The sequence below is a fragment of the Ptychodera flava genome, chromosome 8, assembly GCF_041260155.1.
Source record: "Ptychodera flava strain L36383 chromosome 8, AS_Pfla_20210202, whole genome shotgun sequence".
Taxonomy (NCBI): domain Eukaryota; kingdom Metazoa; phylum Hemichordata; class Enteropneusta; family Ptychoderidae; genus Ptychodera; species Ptychodera flava.
In genome coordinates this window covers 4,271,752-4,295,913 of record NC_091935.1, presented here as the reverse complement: position 1 = coordinate 4,295,913, position 24,162 = coordinate 4,271,752, and the positions used below count along the sequence as shown (strand labels likewise).

Below are 24,162 nucleotides of genomic sequence, written 5' to 3'. Positions count from 1 at the left end.
TGCACATGTAAACCCCGACAACTTGTTTCAGCAGTTTATCATGTTTGATGAAACTCTAACAATAGTTTTGAGTAGCCATATCTGCAGGTACTAGGTGAGTTTTAATTGTGAAGTTGTGGTGAGACGTTTGATGCCTTGTAATTGACGCATGCACAGGTATATGTGCCCACTCGTGTAAAGCTAGCCCGTTTGAAGATACCGACAAGATAAGATATGACATCCGGAGCGGGGATAGAGGAGACTTACTGATGGAGAGGGGAATCACTTGCTCAGTGCAGGGATGAAGTGAGTGAGGGACATCGGTGGGAGGAAGGGATATTTTGCAAGTCATGATGGGGGGGAACATGCGAACAGCGTCGTTTATCCTTTGTATTTATAGTTATCTTCTTCAAAATTCATTTGAATAGAGTACTAGTATGTGCACATAGAAACGTTCTTTTTGTAATTTCTCGAAATCGTTTTTGTACCTGTACAGATTTTCACGATGTTAAAGGAGAAGAAAAAGACAAGACAAGACAAATAACAGAGGAAAACAAGACGGAAAACCGACGTTAAGAAAAATGAATGTGGACGTCTTTAAAGCATAATATGACGTTCTTTAGAATCAATAATGTTTGATGTTAGGCTATATGACACAGGAAGTGACGTCATGTAGTTGTCGGTATTTTTCTTTCTTTTGTTGGGGGTGGGGGTTGAAGTCGGTCTGTCTTCTCCAAAGAGCCAACTTTCTATACTAACTTCCAATGACTAGCCACAGGAAGAAGCAATCCACAGGATGACTTTATGATTTAAGGATACTATGAGTTTTTCGAAATATTTTGAACGGCCGATCATTAAAGATGATGATGTGACCGAAATAAACCCGTCTTGAGCAGAGAAGCAGATGCGCTTATAACAAACCGCTTTGGGTTTCGCTCATTCAGTTTTTGCTGAGTCAATTAACGTTAAAGTTTTGCTTGATTTGGTAGGTGTACCCATGCTGCAATCTATTTTTATTCTTTTCGAATTTGGACTGTGATGACTCGGCAAAAACTATTAAAATGAGCGAAACCCAAAATACTTGCGCGGTCGATAGATCAACAAAAACACACGGTCCAAAGTATATACAGATACTTGCACACACAAAAAGTAAAAAAGATGGTAATATTGCTTCTAGCAACATTAACCCAAAAACACTCGCCTGCAAATATTTGACATTTTATTGATGAAAATAACAGTAAAATGTACACAAATGTTTCAATTCAAATATAAAAATAATGGATCCGATTTTATTGCAAATTGTTTAGCTTAAAATCTTCTGAAAGGACATAAAAATAATTTTGGGGGTATCTCTGCTGGTCAGCACCATCCAGGAGACCACTCGCCGCCAAAGCGTCTGGGATGGCCTGCCAAATCCCGAGTGGTGTCAATGATCGGCACGATACCTTTCCGATGTTCATCGAGACGTTGTTGTAACTTGTCGACAATTTCTGGGTACAAATCTGCCGTGTTGTTACGTTCCTCTGGATCGTCTGTAAAAAGGGAGGTAGTAGATGTGGTTTGCAGGGTATAGTCAGTAAGTTTTTCGTTGACATTTGGAGAGAGAAGGGGGAGGGAGGGTATTGTTAAAAAGCGCTGGCATTTCCCTTTGGTGCTCAGTTCACTAGAATCTAATTACATGCATGTAAATGTATGAAAGGCTATGCTTTATCACGATAGATTCCAGGTATCGGTAGGGTAGCGGAAACATTTTTGCGTGTAGATGTTCACGAGCTAAATTCATGCCCTGCGATTTCATATGATTAAGGAGAGATTTTTAGACATGATTTGGATCAAAAACTTTCTGTTGACATACCGCGAAGCTTTGGTTACAGGTAGAACGCGCCTTGGGGACAGATATTCGAACTCTCAAACTACAAGACATTTTGGTCTACCACTTGTGGGAGCTTAATTTCAAGCTCATGGAGTAAAGAGTTTTCACTCGCTTATTTTTGTGAAAATAAAAAAAAATGTTTTAATCCATAACAGAGATGACGGCCATTTTGAATTGGTTTCTCTAGTACAAAATTTTGCACGGCGACCCCCTATTTTTATCCCTTTATCCGAAATGGAACGGTCTAAAGTTTCCTTGAGGAAAGTTTTGGCAAAAGTTTAAGGTCTTTCAAAGGTGCGAAATACTATAACCGAAATAAACGAAATATTTACGAAAACTTTTTTCGAGAACAAAACACCAGTCAGATTGCCGCGTTACACAAAGGGTCTGGCAAGCACAAGATTGATTCACTAAATGTGATAATGAATTTGAAACATATATTTCTGATAAAAACAAGCCTGAACTCTGTGCCTAGCCCCCCCCCCCCCGGGCCCCCGATGATAATATCTTTGTATAGTATTTCAAAGAAAATAGTTGATATCTATCTGTTGATTGCGCGCCCTAACATCTTCAATTATAGTTGCTACCGATCGCCAACCTGGAGGACTATATCGCCTTGACTTAGTAACATGAGGTAAAAAAACAGACGTCGGGGAATAAATGCTAAACGTTAGTGATTGTAGCAATAACTAAACTGACGGAGATTGGGAAGGGCGGTTGACAGAGATGGACTATTTTATTCAAAATGCTTTACTCTGAAGACGATGGAGCTGGGTATTTCTACAGTTCAGACTTGAGTTTGTAAAAATATTTGAGATCTCCCATTCATTTATCGTACCTAATGACCCTACTAATCATTTCATTTTTATAGTACCTTACCTTGAATATTAAAAAGGTAAACTACGTCCGTTGGTGGCGTCGTTGTACTGAGTGCATCTCCACGAAACGGTTCAAAGGGTATGTCACTCAACTCGTACCAGCCATCTGGAAATGAGGAATCGAACAAATTTGAAGATTGCATCGAGCGTTGAGCATGATTTGTGATCATATGACTGAAAGATCAGTAGAATATCTCTAAATGTTGATGAGAATGTAATACGATCTGGTCAACGATGATTTTACCCAATGAGTGACAGCATGAAATAAACATGAACGGAGTGAAGTGCACAAAAACGAAGACCGGGAATTGTAAATGCAGTGCATACCTGATTATCGATTCGTGTGAGAAACCCCAAAAAAATTTGGCACTTGTAAGCTTACGTTGCCATTATTTGTAACTTTTGACCATATTTTACCCCGGAAAATTCCATGTTGGAGGCTCATATTTGTTGCAAAATGTTGTTTTACGAAGAAACAAACATGATTAGTGATGTTATAGCCACATAAAACTGGTAATTTTTGTCCAAACGTGTTGCCCTTCCGAGCTCGTTTGTTGACGTCTGGCATGCTCAGCGTGCTGGGGAGAACGCAGATATGGTGACGCCGCGATCACGCGAGATGTACAAGTTCGCCTTTATTGCGGGATCAAAACAACATTGCGTCGTAGATTGCCAGACATCTGGCTACGCAACGTGTTCGGACAATGGACTTTGACGTAAGTACCGGGCATAAGTAATGAATATTTATTTTTGAATTGCTGTAAATGGCTCGCGCAGGTGCAGAAGAATGCCTACGTTGGAATCCGCGTGTCAACAGAGTTTGTATTTCTGTCCGGACAAAAATTGAAATTTTCGTTGTAAAATCACATGTTATTTAGTTGTCGGGCACGTAATGTTTCCGAATAATATGCGATTCTCTGTTATTTGACAGACTCTTCAACATGAGCCAGTGATCATTTCAATCAAAACTAATGGAAATATCGCCAGAAGATACAGCTTATGGAACTTTAAACTATGCTTCGTCTTCAGGAAATTTTCAAAGGACGTGATTATGACGATACTTCAGACCAAATATCATTTTAAGTTTACTACTGTGGAGGCTAAGTAACATTACTCTAATGCGATTACAGGCTTTGTTTAGTTCAGTTGAGAAATTGGAATAAAACTGCGGATTCCTGGTAGTGGCAGCGCTTTCATTTTTGCTTCGTAATGAATGGGCGTAATGAATGCGCTTGCAGTGAGCCCAGATATGTTGTCTGTGTGTAACTATAGGTAACCCTTCGAGTGCGAGTCTCGCAAAGCCAGTGGCAGAACAGGGCTAAAAAATCTCACCTGATTCGTTGGAAAGCCTGCATGGGTAAAGTAAATCAGGGTTTCCAGTGATCAGTTTATAGTCGCCAACCCTGACAACAAACGCATTAAGAAGAGAAAAAATACATTCAGTCAAAGTGAATCTTACATTATTTGCAACGACAACATTTTTAAACAACGAACAACAACAACTCTGATTTCTTATAATACGATCAACACAACCAAGACCAGAATCTCACAGATGCTTTAAACATCTTCATTACTTTCCTGATCATTAAACATCTTCATTAATCTCTTCAAGTCTCCTTTACTCGGGAGTTCGTCAAATGATTACCATGGTTACCTGATAGCGGCGCTTGATGTAAAGTTATCGTCTTCGATGTTGTACACAATCTCTGTCCTCGGAGACGATTTGCCTTCAGAGATTGACTCCCACATGTCAATGCCGTCTAAATTAGGATCTTTTAAATAAACGATAAACTTTGGTTGGTTAATGTTTACAAAAAGTGTGTGATTGGCTTTGGCTAATCTGCCAAGACGGGTGCATTAAAGGCCAGACAAAGTGGCGATTGAGATTCACATTTATGGTCGTCTGATACGAACTTAGTTTAAGCCAAGATGTTCGTCGGACATAATTTCTTATTGGTCGCATCTCCACATGCGAAACAGTTAACCGAGACAGAGATTCGAACGTAGGCACGAAAACTGTAAAGTTCACAGGCAAAGTCGACCCGTGAACGTTTTGAAAAATACAGTTCTAAAAGTCACATGTAACCATGTGCCGGTGCTCTTAGGTCAGAGAGAGAATTCTGCCTTTTCGGAAGATGTCGCTCAGTCGTAAATTGATTTAGCCTTTACAAATGCTTATAAGTCAAAACAAGACTACCCCCAGTCTAAAGAGCAAAGTATGAAACCACAAATATTTCCATGCAGTAACTTTTCCATTTAGAAGATATTTACAACGGAACACAGTCCAGCATATGCTCGACTATTTGAAAGAAGCCATACAACTCATGCATTCAATTCCATTACAAACATGGTGCGAACAGTAAAATGACCTTCCCACGGCTTAAACTGAAATGAGAAGATATCGAATTCGATGGATAGAGGTTGTGAGATTCGCGGTGAGGCTAAATTCAAATGTCACTCTGTCTCGTCATTCTTGGACTCCGTTCGTTCATAGATCCTTTTAGGGTCTATGGTTCGTTTTCTGTTCACAAGTTGGAGGCTTTTTGCTCGTGCCTTTCTTGCTAATGAAGAAAACAGAGTATTTTTTAGTTTTTTTAGACAATTTTCTTCATAGATTAATGCCCCTCCTTAGTTTTAAAAGGCGTGATATCAGATCAATGGAATTAATTCACTCATTTATGAACGGTGGAGTTCCTTTCCTCTGTTTATTACGCTAACAAACGAAAGAGCAAGTGTACACAGCCAGGATTGTCTTCGTTCGTATTTTCAGATTACTCGTGGTAATTTTGAATGCATAGCAAGTCACTAGAAGTCCCTTTTCTTTCAAATGATACAAACATGTTCATCCAAAAAATATGGGTCAATGTGCAGCAACTTGAGGTGTCTGAAAGCAAGGCTATCGTGCGGCTGATTGGCTGTTTTCAAATTATTAAATGCTGTAATAGTCCAGCTAACCAATAAACTACAAGCTTTCGAGACGCAGCATATCACCAGAAAGATATCAAGTCAACTGTAGACAGATGCAGAAGACTTTCACAACATGTTTCATGTAATAGGATGTACGTGTGTACACAACTACAGGTTGTTTCTGCAAATCTTTCGAAATATTATCCATTAGGCCAGAAAGGAAAAATAAATTGTTCATCGGAATCGCCGCTTCTACTTTGCCCGATTTGGATTTTTTTTATATTATTTCGACAAACTCATACTTCTGCATTGCAAATGCTTTAGTACCGCTGCTGGCGGCGCCCTACACTTCGTCGGGTTTTCGCGGACGTGGGATTCTGAATGAGACTGTTGTGCAAACACCGACTGTACATATAATTCCCTATGTTATTTTGAGAAATATAGGGTTGAATTCAATAACCAGTATCAATGTATCTTGTCTGAGATATTTCTGATTAGCCTAAAAGGAAAAAAGATTATTTTGCCTTGTCTGCATCCCGGCAAAAAAGTCCGAGGGAATGCGGTTAACGTGGCCTAAAAAAAAAATTAAAAAAATTTTGCTCGCCGCTCCTGAACCTTGGTCCAAAAATCCGATGAACAAGATTTTTTCTCTGGCCTTACACAACTTTGTGAATCTGTTGAACATGTTGAACATGTGCACAAATCCTATAGCCAATAGTATTAAATCTTTGGATGAGCTGCGAGTGAGCCAAAAGGTGTAGTTGCACTGAAGTTCTGTTGGTGAAGAGAGACAGCATAGGGCTGACTGACTTGTACGATGAGGATTGACTGCCATATCGTGACAATGTTACGCTATGCTATGGTCAATACAGATGGGTCTCGCGTAAATACATGATCGATTTTTTTTCATTTTTTGAAAGCGATCTCCATTTGTCAAGGCCTTCGAGAAGGGAAGTTGTTCTCTAATCTCTTGGTCATTGATTACAAAGGAGAACATACATGTATTTTCGCTCGCTACTCCACGTTGAATTTTTTCTGATTCAAATACGTTACAAATATGAAATACATTACCTGCCCGGATACCAGCCAATGACAAGATTGTTCGGTGCCAATCTACAACGTGGACGAGTCTGTTAGGTAAATGATATTTGTCCGTGTAAAAATAACGTCGCATACGATCAGATTATTAGAATTAAGATCAGGAGTTTGGGTTCACTGCGCACGCCATTTATAGAGTCGGTGAATTTAAAAAAAAAAATATGATTATTTACAACATTTTCTATTGTGTCTCTTCTATTTCATGCATACCTATTTAAGATTTGGTAGCCTAAGTCAGGTTTTCGTGGCGATCGAACGCGTTACCTTTGAGTTTGCGCAGTAGTGAGTTAGTTACTGGCGGTGTGAAACTTACCTGTATCGCGTTCATCCAACTCATCACATTCACGAAATTGACACGTTTCATGTGAAAAGGGAATACAAATCGTCGCGTTCACCCAACTCACACTTTCACAAATCACAGACTTGAACAAAGTCTATACACGCCACTGCAAACATAATTTAAAAGTGGTAGCTGCCAAATCAAAATAGACAAAAATAACAGCAAACATATTGTTGACAGCCCTTTAAATTCACGTCTGCTGCTCCCCCAAGTTTTCAGATGGCGTTTACGGGGCGATTACAGTAGTTTAAATTTTTTGTGTTTTACTCCATGCATCCATACTACCTTCGCACTGGGAACATGAGGTCAAACTAACGTTGAAAAGCTAGCTCGGAACTGATTACGATACAAATATGATTTCATTGGGTAAAGGAGAACGTGGGAGGCCAGAAAAAATCAAAATGTAAAAAAGTCACGACAAAAATGGGGATTCAATATTTTATATTAATCGCCTTCTGGGTCTAACATTTGTATACTGCGGTGGGTGAGATCTCGCTCCAGAGTCTGCGGTACGGTTTCATTTTAAAGTAAGAAGGAATTCACCATCAACAACGGAACAGGAAATTGCTAAAGGGAGTACCGGCCTTTTATGAATCTGGTGAAATCACCTATATAGTAACAAAAAACCCAACTTACTCATTACTGACGTGTCCTTCTACTTTCAGAAATCTTCCGGCGACGAATGATGGCACTCGAACAGCGCCCTCAAACAGAGTACCTACGCTCCCTCGTAGTGGCCAGTTTGAACCTGCAGAACTCGCCAGAGCCCCATTCTGTGTGCATTAAACCACATATGTATGACAAAATGGCGAAATAGATGCATGACAATAGTTTACATTAAAGAGCATTGCTTTAGAATCGAAGAGCTGTCACTAAAGTCTTCACTGAAAGTTAACTGTCCCTTATACTGCAATATTTGTATCATTTTCCAGGACATGTTTGCAGTATTGGTCGGAGGTCAAAGAAGTCGATGAAGTCAATGAAATAGACACACGTGCATGACGGGTGAATTCCTGTTTTCACTAGAGAAGACATCCTGTATCCTAATGCTGAGACATTGTGAAGTTTTTATGTTTTGTTCTAGTGCTTCACTAGACTGAAAGATTCGTCGATCGTGGACGCTCTATACACTCCCCTACTCGTTGATGGAGGGGGGGGGGTTGTAGAGAGCGCCCTAGAGCGACGGATCTTTCAGTCTATTCTATCACCTGTGCACAATATGTTGAACCGTTTGATATCGACTAGAAAGCTTTGTCGCAAAAGTAATAAACAATGAAGATAACATGTGTTCGTTCTTTACTTTGACCTTCTGCCTGCGAGGTTTCGAAAGAAATAGCAAACATCGTTCCTATCTTCCTTAAACTGCACTAATCTGACTAATTCTTCGGAGAGAAACCCAAACAGCGTCCGCTAGATTTCTTGTCCATAGGTCGCCACAGGCAAACTCACAAAAGGAACTATAAAATACTACGGCCAAAGTAGCAATGTGTACTACAGAAAGGAGGTAACGTTTTAAAATGTTTTCTTAGCGAAACAAGGGATGTAAGAGGAGTCATCTATATGATGATGGCCCTTACTACTCACGTCACCCATAAATATTAGAAGTGTGTCATCCCAGAGACCATACGTCTTCAGTGCTTGCGTGATATTGCCAACTGCCTCATCCATTAACGCGAGAATGCCTGATTGATAAAGAAAATGATCGTGTTTAAAAGTCATGGCCAAAGAATCAGCATGCAAGCAGAAAACTAATAGTAGATTAGTATTCCCAATGAAAGAGAAACGCTACTGATTAAACACGAATGAAAATCAGATTTCAATCGTTTAGAAAGCGATATGGGATACCAGTATGCCAGACATACGGGCAACCTCCTTGAAAATTAGCCTTAAATACCTCGGTATATGCACATCCCCGACACACATATAAATATATGTACACATGTACACACACATTGTGTGTGCAGTGACTGTGGTATACGATTTCGATTCCGTAAAAACTGCATCTGTAAAAGACTCACCCAAATATTTTCTTGTTCTTTCGTCCAGGGTGTAACCACGGTACGCATTCTCGTATTTAGGAGGAACCTTCAAGATGACAAACATTTAAATGAAAGGAGAATATGAACACATTAACGCACAGAATGAAACATTGCATGCAGGGTTAAAAGTAAGAAATATTAAGAGATATTGGTATGAAGGAAATATTATACTTTCTAGTTGAAATTTATGTACCTTGTGAGAAACTGAACAGATCACGCGAATGTGATGTTGCACGCACCCTCGATTTTTTCATGGACGGTAATACTTTATCTGATTCGCTTTATGATCATATTGAAGTCAAGTATAGACATATCCATCCCCAAACGGGACATTGTCATTTCATTCTTACTTTGTGATTCCGCCAAATTGCAAAAAAACTTCTTTTACTGTTCTCACCGTCGACGTGTAATATAGGACCTCCCAAAATAAATGCAAATCATCCGATAAAACTTACTCTAATAAATCATTTTCAGTACATTTTCTTTGTGAGATTCATGCGCGCTTTTTGTGTACAACTTGAAAGAATTTACGTAATCCATGTTAGAGGGCGCATATCCTTGGAATGTTTTATCATATCATAATATCTTACTACTTTATACAATGCGCGATACCTAAACGGACCAGTATCATATCACAAAACGATGTAACCGTGTTCTTACTACCAACTTAAGACGCAAAACAAATCTACAGTTTTGGGATGGGATTTTTAATTGTTTATTTGTTTGTCCGTTCGTTCGTTCGTTAGTTCGTTTCGTCTGTACGTCTGTCAGTATGTCTGTCTGTTGTGGTTTCAGGGATAACTTCAGCGCTTTCAAGATATCAAGCAACGAACAAATTAAAATTACCTCAATTATCTTGCCAGGAATGTCCATGGAAAACTGGAGGTAGAGAGGGTATGTTGAGTAGTGTTCAGATAGTATCTTAACAATTCGCTCAACGAGCATGTACTGGAAAAGAATGTGACATGATCATTCATAACTGAGAAGGACTTATTAAAAATCCATGTGCCAGAATTTCAGAGAGTAGCTGCCTATTAACCACAATATGACAACAGTTTTTAAAGGGGTATAGTCGTCGGAACTGCGCTCAAAGGTCGTATGAGACCCATACGACAAATGTAAACACTGTATCCAAGGTACGATGGTGATTGATGAAAGTTAAAACATGTCTGTCATAATCTATATGTTGCAGCTATGATGATGAGCTGCATCTATATATCGTGCACGAAATACATTTCTTGTAAACAAGAAACTCGCACAGGCGCAGTTCCGACGACTGTTTCCCTTTAAGTGTATAGATCAGAGTTAAGGTTGATCACCACGGTTTTATACATTATGAACATTCAGTATCCATAACATGGAAGCTGAGTCGATCTATCATTTGCCATAGCCACTTTTTTGTTGAAAAGTTTTACCAATTTGTAAAGCTTCTTCAAAATATTAGGGGCAGCCAACAAAGCTGATGTTAGAAAAATGTTGAATTTTTCTGGTGGGCTGGCATTTTTCCTGTTGTACAAACGTGTATAGGCAATAAGACGAAACTTACTTTTACGCACTGAGCATCTTGAATGTAAAAAAGAAGTGCATCAACAAAGTTGTCGAACAGGGAGTACATTCCATTGCTTTCGGGTTAGACGATGGGGATGGAAAAATCACGCAGCAGGGAAAGGGTTTTGGAAAACTTGTGATGTAGGGGAGGGGCAGTTTTAGGCTTTTCTTATACTGAGAGTGAGTGCCGGAAGTTTTTATCGTGGGAAGTGTGGAGAGCAGTCCGGGTCAGCTCCAAAATTGGAGACTCATTATGATAATATATTCCGGCATTCAGCCAATCATCGACCAGATTACATTATTAATACAGTACAGGTCACGCTGGGTCACAAATTACCCACCAAGTGTGATCGGCAGTTTTGGGCCGCTTATTAAGCCCCTGTCTTGTGAATTTCGACGAATTTCGACAGTCAACATAATCCACGTGTTCTGCAGAAGGTCATGTCCAACAAGGAGTCCGATTAGTGAACAAATATTCGAAATATTGACGATTCATTTCTACCCCCAGTTTATCGATTTCGCTCAAGTACCGAGAATCATTTTGTGGATGTTCGTCATCTCTATTAGAAATACTGTTATAAAGGTTATTTGTGTAGGTACGCGTATAACATTTTGCAAGGAAGACGAGCAACGTCAGAGCTTTAAAAACGATACCTGTTTTGTAGTTGTCAAACGCAGACTAAAAGTGGTACGCGATTTTGAAAATGTGTTGACAGAGTGGCCACACAACTGTTCCCCATACGGTAGAATTTGTATCGCTGCCATCACCGATACAAATGGGGTATTCTGAACGATCTGTGTAGGTACACGATTTATATTTCACAGGACTTGGGTTTGGTTGTCTTAGCCAGAATAAAACTGGTACGCGCTTTTGAAATTGTGTTTTGACTGAGTGGCCACACAACTGTTCGACATTATGACAGAATACGGCGCGGGAGTTCGACACAGTATGGCGTACGTAACGAAGGACGCATGTGGAGGTTGCCAGGAAATACAATTTTTACTGATGGCGCGCTGGCCGCTGATTGGCTAATGAGAGTGGGGAAATATTATGGTATAGCGCTCCAATTTTGGAGCTGACCCGGACTGGAGAGAGGGGAATACTATTCGACAAGAGGGGAATTGTTTACTGGGAGGGCCGTCGCGGGAGGGGGGCATTCTATTACCCTTTAAAAGTAAGTTTGTTCTAAATAACCTAGAACAGTACATCAACGAGCGAAAACAACGGTGGTTTCTACTACTGGGTATGAACCCCTGAAACACCTCTCAGACAAAGGACCAAGTGAGCTAAATCCTAGACAGTAGAGGGGAGGACCCCCTTCTGCTGTATATGGTTAAATTTATGTACCAGTACACGCCTGCTGCTCATCGTAAAGGTAAATTGTTTGTGTAAGAGGTCGGTTGTTTGTCAATTCTTTACTACCTCACCAAATGAATCATGGGATAAAGATTGAAGAGCCGATAACTCACTGTGAGAAACGTAGCGTTGTCTTGAACCACCCCAGAGCCGTCCCAGAAATCGTGTCCTGTAGCAGCTGTTGACAAAAACATTACACGTACTTGTTCAAGTTTCATTATCTGTAACTGTTAATCTATTTTCATCATTTCTATTATTAGTATAATACAGTTTCTAATTCTACTCCCAGCATCATGTGGAAATGCTGCGATCGACTTGTGAACGCAGCTGTATCTGTGTAACGTCACATGATTGTTACAAGCGAATTTTACTCCGCGTTAGAAACCGTCGTCAACATTGAATTATATATTATGTTGGTTAGGGCATGGAGGTAGCACACAGATGGTTAGTATCACTCTTTGTACTTCAGCACAGTTTAAGACTGTCTATGGTTTAAGACAAGAGGAATGGAATGTATTCATTTTTAGAGCAAAAATAATCAAAATTCAAAAGTTACCCTTGTTGTATGTAACAGTTAGCAGAAGGGAAGACTCCGTTCTCCAAGCCAAAGGAAAACCAAATTCAAAGCGGGATTATATAAACATGCACACATTTTGAAATTGTCATTTTTAAGTCGGGCGCCACCTCATTTATCTTTGATACAACTCTTTTTCTTTCCAAATTTTATGTTGGTTTCTGCCATTTGCTGTATCATTTGCTCGGTCAATGATTTATCCAGAAACATTGATTTTCAAGTCATCCTAAACTTGACTCGATATTTTTACACACCTACATTTGCGCGTATGATTTTTCACAGCGAAGTTGATTTGTAGAAACAAACTGATCACGTGATTTCCTCCGTTTTCAATATGTTATTATCTGTCACATGTTTCTACTGTAGTCATATACTAAAATCCATCGTTTATCCACTTGTCAGACCGGTCCGTCTATATCCTCAGTTAATGTTGACTGCGATATGCCAGTTAATATCAATTTTTGCTTTGTCATTGAAATTCAGTTTTGAATTGTTCAATACAATTTCAAAGAGCAAAATCCAACATTGATGAGTTGGTGTGAAGGTAGTGCCAACCTTGCGGACGGACATGTGGACTCTAAAATATTTACAAAACCTTTTCCGGTCCAGTGCTTTTGTTTGCTCATCTTGAAGCTCGTCCAGTAAGTGGAATTTTTACCGTCCTGTTTTAGAGAACATCTAAAATTTGATGTTGCCTTATAAAGCTAACATAGCGGTGGCGGCCATTTTTTTAAATTTCAAGTGTCGGTAATTGTTCGATGATTTGTCTATCCAAAATTTGAGTGGTGCCCCTTATTGAAAGACAATGGTGGAAAGTTCCCTTAAGGAAAATTTGCGCAAAAGTTTTAGTCTAACTTTCATTTTCGTGGCAAGTACTACCTCAATAAGCCTGTGAATGGAATATGTAGAATATCTGAAGATCATAGAATAAAATAAACTCGCAGATTAAAAATAAAAATAGCAATACTCGGTCTAATCTCGGACGTAGAGATCACATGCCCTATTCTTAGCTCTTCTCGTCAGCTGTATTTGCTGTTGAGAGGAGGTTATGTCATCTCTACATTGGATTTTTGATCAGAACACTAGAGTTAAATTTCTAGTTTAGATCGGTGACATTAAAGAGGCACTCTCACTTGGTAACATTTTTAAAACGCATTTTTTTTCATGCCAACGGTCGATATTTGACGTGGCGACTGCGCGCGGATCGCGAGATATCAATAAAAACATGTGATTTCCCTAGCGTATTTTTCACATCCCGAAGTTTTACAATCGTTTCTGATTTTGACCCGATTTTGTTGTTGTTGTGCTGATTGACGATATTCTAGGGAATCTATAATAAGTTCGAACGACGCAATGAATTTACTTCCCACTGCAAAGACTTTATATGCAGCATTATGCCTTTACCTCAGGTAAGTTTTTTTAAATTCTACTTAGTTTTTGTAGTTTTCATTATTCTAAATCAGTTACATTATATATTTTACCAATACCTAATAAACATCAGTTTTTACGTGTTAAATATTAGCCGCCTCCGATGACTACATTTTGTCGTCTGCCACACAGTACGTGTGGTTCGCCGCGCGCGTGGTATGCGTCTATGAATACCACGCGGCGGCCGCTATGTATCAACCGCACGTTACTGTGCTAGTCACCTATGCGAATTCTGGTGGAATAAGCAAAAATTGTTTTTCGTTTTTTCGCCAAGTCAGTAAGACTCGGCTTTCTCCCAAGGGCATGACCAGTCACCGACGCGAGTGGTACTGTGGCGTACAGCAGCGTCAGCGTAGACTCGTACTCCACAGCTTAGTTGACACACAGTCCCTCCACCAAGGGACTGTAGTTGACAATGGCCCCAGTGCCGAACGTTCGATGTTCGGAAGCTGAATTTAGGTGGGCCTAGGAATTCAAACTTTTACTTTTTTGAAGACATGTTTTTATCGATATCTCGCGATCTGCGCGCAGTCGCCACGTCAAATATCGACCGTTGGCATTAAAAAAATGTGTTTTAAAAATGTTACCAAGTGGGAGTGCCTCTTTAAAGAGTGACACTGGTACGCTTTACAAATGGTGCAAGAGTCGCAAATCACCCAACGTTTAAGAAAACCCGCTGTGAAAACAAGAAAGGACAAAAATTTAAACAATCACCCGTGTACAGTCTGTAAAGAGTTAACAACCAGGATACCGAGATCTTTCACTGCGACAAAAGCCGACACTTCAAATACAGACGAGGGTTTGAGAAACAAAGTGATTCTATTTTAGTGATGTACTTACTTCGACCACACATGTCAGAACTTAACTTTTCCTCATGTGTTTTTCCTCCCGTTAACGGTCCATAATGGGTGTCGAAGCCTCGTTGTGTGGGTGTGTAGGCCCAGTTACAGAAACCTAGATGCCACCTGGGAGAAGAAAACAGATATGTTTGTAACTTGCTATATCGTTTAAAATTATTTTTTGGCGGTTAGCGACAAATATCAATGCTTACATCCTCCAAAACGGCAGCACAGAGCATGGGAGGGTGTTTGAAGTTGATGAATGCCTTCTAGTGACTAACAAGATGAATGCTGCCTCTACGTTAGGGTAGCCAAGTATACTGATGGCCTGTAGGCTTATGTCGTCAGTGTGATTTCAAAGCTTAGGACAAGCGAGTAAGCAAACTTCGTCCCAGTTTCGATTGTTGGGTCAGTGAACATAAACACATCAAGCGAAGATGTCGATGCTGGAGCTCTAACGTCTTGTTACAAGTAACACTGACATGGTGAAACATCCGTGATGAATTCATAGGTTTGCGTGAACTAACTACCTTATCCAATTTGTTCAAGTTGGCAGAAGTACTATAAGTTTGCTCTCACTGTGGAATTCCGTTGAATTGCCAGAGGAACAACTTAGCCTACATTGGATGGCTGTGCAGAGGGCACGCGAATGTGTATTCTAGTATTGGATCCAATATATTGCAATATACTGGTGATTTGCCTGCCATCGACACAGTTTTTCTGAACTTAATGGCCATGAACTTCACACTGGAGATGTCAAAAGTTACACCTTTACATAGCACGGCTCGGTACTTAGACCTACATGTATTAATCAAAAAAATTACACACATTTCATTGTGTGAGAATTTACAACGCCTTGTTTTGCACTTTCCCTTGAAGAGTTGCAGAGAATCACTTACTTGCCTACGTGATGTGTCAGGTAACCCACTTCTTGAAGTTTTTCCGGCAGGAGTTTTAAGTGTAAAGGGAGACCACTCCGCTGTAAATTCCAAAGCATCTGGTGCTGAAAGATCGGGGATGCCAGATCGTTAATATTGAAATGAGCTCGTATGTCCCCTTAGTCCGTTTTCGTACCCAGAACTCTTCAACAGTTAACTATTTGAGGAATTCTCTTTCATTTATGCCAAACCATTCAACGCTGTCGTACCCTGACTACTATATTAAATCCAGGAGTTTGATTGACCCACTGGAACACGAAATACAGTTTTGTTCATGTGCGAACAGAGACACTTTATTACGTTTTTTTTACTACCCGCCTCAAGCGAAATTTGCCCTTAGAGTTTGCGACACATGTTTCCTGCGACATCTGTTGGGAATTTTAGCCACTTACGGCATAGCCTTATAATTATGACCGAGCTACCATCATGAGCTACCTCATGTGGAATAATAATATAACCTAGTTTGGTTTATTTTCTACAACCGAAGCTTGATTGTCCGTGGGATGCTTTGTAGTTGTCGATTTTTAGTGTACTGAATGTAGCTGGTATCGGAAAATGATAGCATTAAAGATTCCAAACGTGGACTATTTGTATTTTAGGGAAACTTACTTGCATTCCAATTTTAAAAGGATAAAAGCCCGTCATTAATGCGGCTCTGGTTCTGCAAGTAAAGGACAGTCAAGTCAGAAAGAAGAGTGGTTATCACATATACATGCATCTGTACAGTTACATGTGAGGAACTATAGCTCCATTCTCATTGTTCAGTAAAACAAAAACAAATTCTACTCTCCAATTCGTTGACATGTAAGGCATTCGCCTTGGCAGGGCGAGGGAGCGTGTACAACAAGCAATGCTGCTTGAGAAAGTACGTGTAGTCTGAAATGAATTTAAGCCATAAACGATAACATCAGACATTGATCACACAAGTTGAAGATGGGGAGTTTCAACATGATCTTGGAAGTAGATGCTGTTATTTACTCAAGGTACATATAGTAACGAAAAATAGGTCCCAATCCTGTTACGTTATCGTATTTTATTGTCTTCTCATAGAAATACAGTGAAAGTCTTATTGTCTTGTTTTGAAGTCTTAAAGTTGTTAATATAAGAATGATACTCGTCAATATGTGTCAATTGTAAAACATTCATGCGTGACAATACGTTTGCCAAATTGTGCCTACCTTAGAACTCGACTTTGCCAAAACTTGCCTGTAACTTAAGTACTTGCATTGTAATAACTGCAGTGTTCGATGTAAAGGTGTTCTAAATTAGACGTGAGATCTCAAATATCGAGTGTGATAAATACAGGTATATTTGCATTAAATTAAGATATCATAAGGTTTCCCATAAACTCACGGTGTACAGAGCGGCTGGACGTACGTCCAATTAAAAAGGACACCCTCTGAGGCAAGTCGGTTGATGACTGGCGTGCTGACATCCGGGTTGTTCCAGCCAACATCGTTCCAGCCGAGGTCTGCTGCAAGTATCACTACGATATGTGGCGGTTTTGGTTTGTGAACTGACAGCACTGCAATTGAGGAAAGACTAGATGCAAAAACAATCCCAGAAAGATCACATTTTTTTTGCATTGTAGGACGCTTTTTCACAAGTTGATCAATCTCGATGCAACCAAACATAAGCCTCGGGACTTCTAGATAAAATGGAACACGCTGATGTATATTCTAGGAGCGACAATTTAATCCCCTCTTCTGTGAGCATGGTTGGTCAAATTAATTAACTCCAAGTTCAGATGCTTGCAGATATAACGATTATTTCAACCAGTTTTTTTTTTCATTAGCCGGTACCAGGAGTGACGCCATCAATTTAAGTGCCATGTGCAATCAGGCCACTACGATCGACCATCCATCGCAGCTCATCGTATTTCAATCAGCGATTTCTGTAAGGCCGAACAAAAATGTGCTGTTCCGGTAACCAAACCTACCCTATTTTTCGCCTGCCGACCCTAAACTTCTTAGAGCTACTTAAACACGGAAGTAAAAGAAAGAAAGAAAACACCGTAAAATCACGCGTTCGTTACTTGGCATTTGATTTTTGCTTGAACGAGGATGTCTTTTATGGTTTTTTTCCTTTTATATGTATGATACATTTTTCCGGAAATGTTGTGGCCAGGGTTTGACCGCCCTGAACCCCTGAAAATGCATATTTAAAAATAAAAATATTTTGGAAAAAATTCCTGCCGACCTACCTACCCTATTTTTGAAAACCATGTTATCGGAACAGCACAATTTATTTTCGGGGGCCTAACATGGAACAGCTCTAACAGAATGGCATCATTCAAAGAATGATGACATTTGTTATACTGTTACGTTCAACGGATCATAGCATGAAATTTTTTTATCCTGGGATTGCAGGTGGGAACCTGAACATCAAATACACAGCTAATCAAGGTGTTCAACAGGCGATATTTTATAAAACAAATGAGCATCGGCCATCATTTGCTTTACCACTCCCTAGAAACGAACAGACGAGTGAGTGAAGTGTCTCTGATACCGGAAACTCTGTGGAAGTACACGCGACACATTTGGACTTACCCATGACAACGATAGCGAGGACAACGATCATCATGATGAGGCCCGTCAACAAGGCACAGCCTATGGCATTCTTACGGATTTTCTTCAGGGCCGCCTCCGTCAGTTCGCCGTCGAAGCCAGGAATAGCAGCGTCTCCGTCGGTTGACGTCACAGCTTTGCCGTCTCTCTAGAATTTAATGGAAAATGGAGGGAGGTCTTAGAATGTGTTCAAGATTGACTCTTTAAGTACAAAAGTCACGTCCTTATCAAGCTGCAATAGGACATGCCCGGGTAGTGTTCGACATCTGTCTTGTGTCAACACGTCGACTTGAAAGTGTACTTGAACCACTGTTAGATAGTCGAACGATCGAGGAAGTACGTTGACCGAGACCCACGTGATCATATTCCATCCGAAAACGCCATTTTCAACTGTTTTCAACGCTCGACAATATTTCAATTGTTTCATTTTTCGAATGCAATTAAACAGCGCGATTTCAAATGCAGGAAAAGAAATTTTATGATTTTTACCCTGTAAATAGAGGAATTTGTATCTTGACTTTGTTTTACCTCTACAGGCGTATGCCTGTCTGTCAGTCTGCCTGTACGTATGTGTTTATGCATGTAGGTATGTGTCCATGTGTATATCTATATCTCTGTACATGCTTTGTTAGAATTATGGACATTATTGGCGGGGCTATCATACGTTTGTATCTATCAAAATGTATAATCTATGCAATGTATGCGTGTGCATGTCATATAAGTAATGTCTATTTTATTTTACTTAGAGAATGATAGATAAATAAATATATAGGTACATAGAGAGACGTTAATATATTTATTTTACATTCCACCATACTCAGCATCTCTGTTAGGAACTTGCTAACAAAGTGAGACTTCTGAATTCACTATAATTCAAAGAAGGTTAATAACAGACGAGATTTTTCCGCTTGTCTTTCTCTAATTGATAACAACAGACTTACATTTCAGGGTAATAATACTATAATAGTATACAAAGCAACCCGTATTATGCTGACAGCTCGGAAACTCACTTTCTTGCAGACACCACGCGTGCCGGTCACGTGTTTCGGTCGTTGCTCCTTGATTCTGTGTAAGTGGCTTTAAACGAGTGAACATGGATATGTTAGAGCCGCTGCTGAACCTGCCACCCCTATTGCGCGATACATAGGTCAGCCCATACCGTTTGAAGCAATACGGACCGTGCTACAGTTTGATGTCATGGGAGTTGACACCATTGCGAGCCTGTCATTCAGTTCGTTTCCATGGATACAACAAGCAAGCTATCACACTCCACAAAATATTGGTTTACTTTGAACATATTTGGTTTGATTTCCGTCAGTTCTTTGCAGTATACAGTTACATCAGCTTTGTGAAGTTTTTGTTATCAAGTGTGCTTTCACATAAACATCAAGCAATAAATTTTCAAGGGACAGCCGTGTGTCTCGTGTATAGCGAACATGGTAATGACGTTGGGTGCATTTTATGGGTGTGATCTAAACCCCCTTGAGTAAACATGTTTCGAGATCGTTTTACTAAAGGTGGGGTGAACTTGAGGATAAGTTCACGTTGCTATGGCAGTTTTGCGCGCACACAGCGCACCTTTTGACCGGCTTTATGTCGGTCGGAGGAGAAATTCTGTGATATTAAGAATCGTAAAACAAAACTAAGCTACCCGTGAAAACTTTCACTTCCTGTAATCCCATACTTGGTCGATGAACTGAGTTCGACAACTGGGAAGATATAAATAGGAAAATCGCCATGGACAACCAAATATGTGTGAGAAAACACTCCTGGAAGAATTTATTTTCTTACCAGTTCTGTAAGCTCTATCTCTTCCACGATACTAGTGCCGTCACTCCTATTCGAACTCAACGACCTTGTCTCCGTCTTCGAATCTTCTTCCTGTTTCACGGAAGCCACCTTCAGATCGTCGCCAAGCAACACGACCGCTTCCGTCACCTCACTTCCATCCTGGCTGTGTCCGTCAGAGTGGTCGGAGTTTTCAGTCCGGATTTCGATGGCTCTGCCGTTTCCCGTAAAATCTTTCTCGCACTGTTCGTCTGGGTGGCCATTAATCTCTCCCCCTTCTCCCGAACACGCCATTAGTATGAAGGGAAAAAATTCTTGCCCGCAGATATGATATACCGCCCCGGCCTAAGCTTAGCCTGGTGACCTCCTATTATATGTTGGCACTGGGTTGAAGGGGCTGGCGCGAATGGAATGTTGGGTAGGCTATTAAACGTGATAAGATAAACACGGCGTTATAATGGAGACATCCAAGGGAAAGTTGGCCGTAGCAAGGACACCAAACTATATACACTCAACATTGAGTATGTGTTCGCGACTGAGACACTTGAGATGGAATTTCATCTTTTTTTTTCGATGACGGATATATCTTCGGCATGACTAGATCATTGGAATGTGAAAGGAGATACTGTTTACAGATGTCCAAGTTGCGCAAGAAGAAGAGGATATGTATCATCGGGTTTAAAACCACTCCAAAAAATGGTCAAGTAATATTTCCTTCATGACTACGATGAGAAGCGTGTTTCAGTAAGCGCTTGGATCCAGCTGATTTGCGTCTTTATCGTCCGCCAGCGAGATAACTAATACCGAGAAAGGAGTATGTCAGAACTCGGGAATTTCAACTATGCCATACTCTCTGACCTAAACTCTCGATAAATAATTTCAAGGAATTCAAAATTACGTCAAGAAGTTTTTAAAGCGCTAATGTTGCTTCATTTCACTTCACCAAACGTCTTGTTTGGGACGTCCATCCATCATATGTTCCGAGTTTCCCATCGTAAAATACACATATTTGTGCGTTGCAATACGCCAGTTTTCAAGCTTTATGAGCGACGCAGGAAATGAATGTGCGCCTTCAGTCTAACGAATGGTGTAGGATAACTTTATAAGCCGTTGAAAAGTTGAAATGATAGTGCTTAGGAACTTCAGCCTTGGAGCGTGTACCAAATCTGACTCTGAACCATGACATCTCTCTCTCTCTCTCTCTCTCTCTCTCTCTCTCTCTCTCTCTCTCTCTCTCTCTCTTAGTAAAGCCGCCATAGACACAAAGTAAACACAGATCAAAGTACACGCATATTTGTAGCTAGCCAACTTGATTCATAGACACAGTCGCTCTATCCACGTACTGTGATAGACAGTAGAGGGCGAACTTACACGTATAATAGACAAGGGGGAGTCGCTTCCCCACTATTGCTTATGCACGAACACATTACCAAACTCACACTAGTACGCCCTCAATGAACAAAATCACAAATAGCACTCACTTTCGTCACCCTGTGAAGCCATCATTATGCTCTGTGATTTGTCGGGTAGACATCTCCGTCTGTGACTGGGAATTTTCGGATATCGATTTTACCCATCACGTTGTATGCTTCTGAAATCTTCCGTTTTCGCTATTATCACAAACAAGCAGAACTTCACAGAAAAGAATGCATCCCTCTACCTCAAATGTTCAGTTTACAAACGCCACACTGTCTTTGTGTACGAAGTGTAAAGTTCACCTGAGATTGCCACTCTATGCACATTGCCTCGACATGTGTATTCCCCGGGGGTAACTCCCATAGATGGCTATACGGGGAGTGTCCGCGCGAAAGGGGTCGTTTTTTTGCACTGTTTGGTATCAGAAAGGGTATACTTTTCACGAGGTGTTGGTATGAGAATGGGTCCGGTTTTAAACACAAACTGACATTTGTTAAAAAATCATGCTGTCAACACTGGAAACCCATGTATCTACATTTCAGATCTACCATCAAAATTTCCGATCTGTCGGTTGGACTGTTGGTACCCCTGGTAATACCCCTAGATTATTATATTGTATGGTATCAGAAAGGGTAGGTTTTTATGCTCAAAACTGGTATCACAACAGTTTGGGTTTTCATGTTCGTGAGGAGCCCCCCCCCCCCCCGTACTATTAGCCATGGAGTTACCCCCCCCGGGGTGTATTCAATGTTAGTTTACTTGATTCACAGAGAAGGCAAATCGTGATGTCATCAATTAAACCTGGGAGTTGCTACCTCCATTATTAACATCCTGTACTCTTTAGCATTGAGTACATTTGACTGGCATAGACAGTTAGCGACAAACACATATTTCTTCGTAAGCTTGGAATGAGGGGGTCGTGAGATGTTTACAAACAAAATTTGTGAGAACTTCTTTGCAGAAAAGCTAATATGGAGACATGTATTGCTTTTTAAAGCACGTAAATGTAGAGCGGTACTCGATTTGAAGTCTGAGTTTCAAAGTGGGTTATTTTGGATTTCGAAGGGTTAGGCTAAATGACGTCACCCTATATTACATATTATTGCACTGTTTTACAATAAACTTATGTAAACAAGTGGCTATTATTAATTATATTTGCTGTTCTTTCTTACTTTATTATTTATGAAAGTGACCCCAAGAGTTTTAAAATAGCGAAGACTGTTTTATCCCAAATTTATGAGTTTGTTTAGGTTGGGTTCACAAATAACGACTTGAGGGGTGGGGGCTGGAGGAATCGCGATTAATATATTACATGTATTTTTTTCAGATACCCCTAAATACCCTAAACAATTTTCAAGTCCTCCCCCGTCTATATGATCAAAAATTTTCACACACCCCAATTATCATACAGCCGCATATTTATTAGCGATGCACGCAAAGAAAAAATAGACATGTATTGTAGATGTTTAACACTGCCTGTTATTAGCAGTTTGTAGAGCCAAGTTCCTTGGCAAATTCTTAAATTGATTCATTTTTAAACGCATCAGTGGACTTTTTTGATTTGAGTTAATCCAAATCGATCCGGCCAGCCCCTTGGCACCTGCTGAAGAACACACAAATGACGATCATGAGAGAGTATGCAAATTGTGAATTCCTAGCTACATTAGATGCTACGTATAAGTTTTAAAAATTGACAATACTAGAAGGTTAAAATATTCCATCAAATAAAAGTTTTAATCTAAGAAATTTTCGGACTAATACTGGTAAATTTGGTAAAATTAAAATAATTTCATTTAGTCACACATTTTCATTTAAATCTGAGTCTTTACTGTACAAAGTTTTATATTACGATGAGAATGTGAAAATTTAGAAAATCATGCATGGTGACCTCCCATCTTTTTTCTTTAATATTTGATTATTCTCATATGTCAGAATTCAACAATCCCTGATAACTTTCAAGTGTCCTGGTCTTCCATGTGTTGCTTTCTGGCCTGATCTTGTGTGCACGTATGCTTCACTGTCATGGTGTCACATGATTCGAACTCTTCTCCAGCTCAGTACTTCATAGTCCGGGCTATCTCTGTCACTGCCGGTATGCAGTGACAGTGACACTGCCTGTAGGCAGTAGCAGGGCAGTAGCTGTACTAACTTTGATAACGTTGACAACAATTTTGTTCAGTTTATACAACTGCATTCTTGTTCTATTTCAACAGCATGTTGAACTGTCAAGTGGTCAGCTTGCCAACACAGCCTGTGAATATGTACCCCGCATTTGTATCATTGACAAATGACTTTCAGTCTGGACTCTGATGCAATTATAACCCAATATTTATGCAGGCTTTTGTCGACAAATTTAATATTTTGTGTTTCAGTATACTGTAGGGAGACAGCAAGAAACTATATGTGATGTACCGCACAGAAATATTGAAAAAATTATCAGCAGCTGCAGCTTCTGCCCCGATACTAGGCCTACTTGTTTGTTTTTTTACGAAAATCATACGTTTTTAGATTTTTTCGAGGCAAAAGTAATGAAATGCGACAAAACGGTTCTAGATCTTGTTTAATTACTACTAACATTAGAACAATTGGATGA

General features: G+C 40.0%; 1 protein-coding gene across 1 annotated transcript; it reads right to left on the bottom strand.

The window, feature by feature from the left end:
* Positions 1–1,185: 1,185 nt before the first annotated feature.
* LOC139138241 (arylsulfatase B-like) lies at positions 1,186–20,690 on the bottom strand. The gene is made up of 16 exons (XM_070706545.1): positions 20,157–20,690; positions 18,348–18,513; positions 17,152–17,323; positions 16,408–16,459; positions 15,760–15,863; positions 14,862–14,986; positions 12,133–12,197; positions 9,961–10,062; positions 9,094–9,160; positions 8,660–8,757; positions 7,712–7,848; positions 6,709–6,767; positions 4,385–4,502; positions 4,063–4,133; positions 2,732–2,836; positions 1,186–1,511 (listed from the first exon to the last, which is right to left on the bottom strand). The coding sequence occupies exons 1-16, from the start codon at positions 20,445–20,447 to the stop codon at positions 1,339–1,341; spliced, it is 1,905 nt and encodes a 634-aa protein (XP_070562646.1). The 5' UTR covers positions 20,448–20,690; the 3' UTR covers positions 1,186–1,338.
* Positions 20,691–24,162: the final 3,472 nt, after the last annotated feature.

Coding starts and splice junctions, on each gene's coding strand:
- LOC139138241 (XM_070706545.1), bottom strand. CDS start 20,447: ATGGCGTGTTCGGGAGAAGGGGGAGAGATTAATGGCCACCCAGACGAA. Junction 15,864..16,407: donor CTTTTAAAATTGGAATGCAA/GTAAGTTTCCCT, acceptor CCGATCTTTCAG/CACCAGATGCTTTGGAATTT. Junction 7,849..8,659: donor TTCTAATATTTATGGGTGAC/GTGAGTAGTAAG, acceptor TAATGCACACAG/AATGGGGCTCTGGCGAGTTC.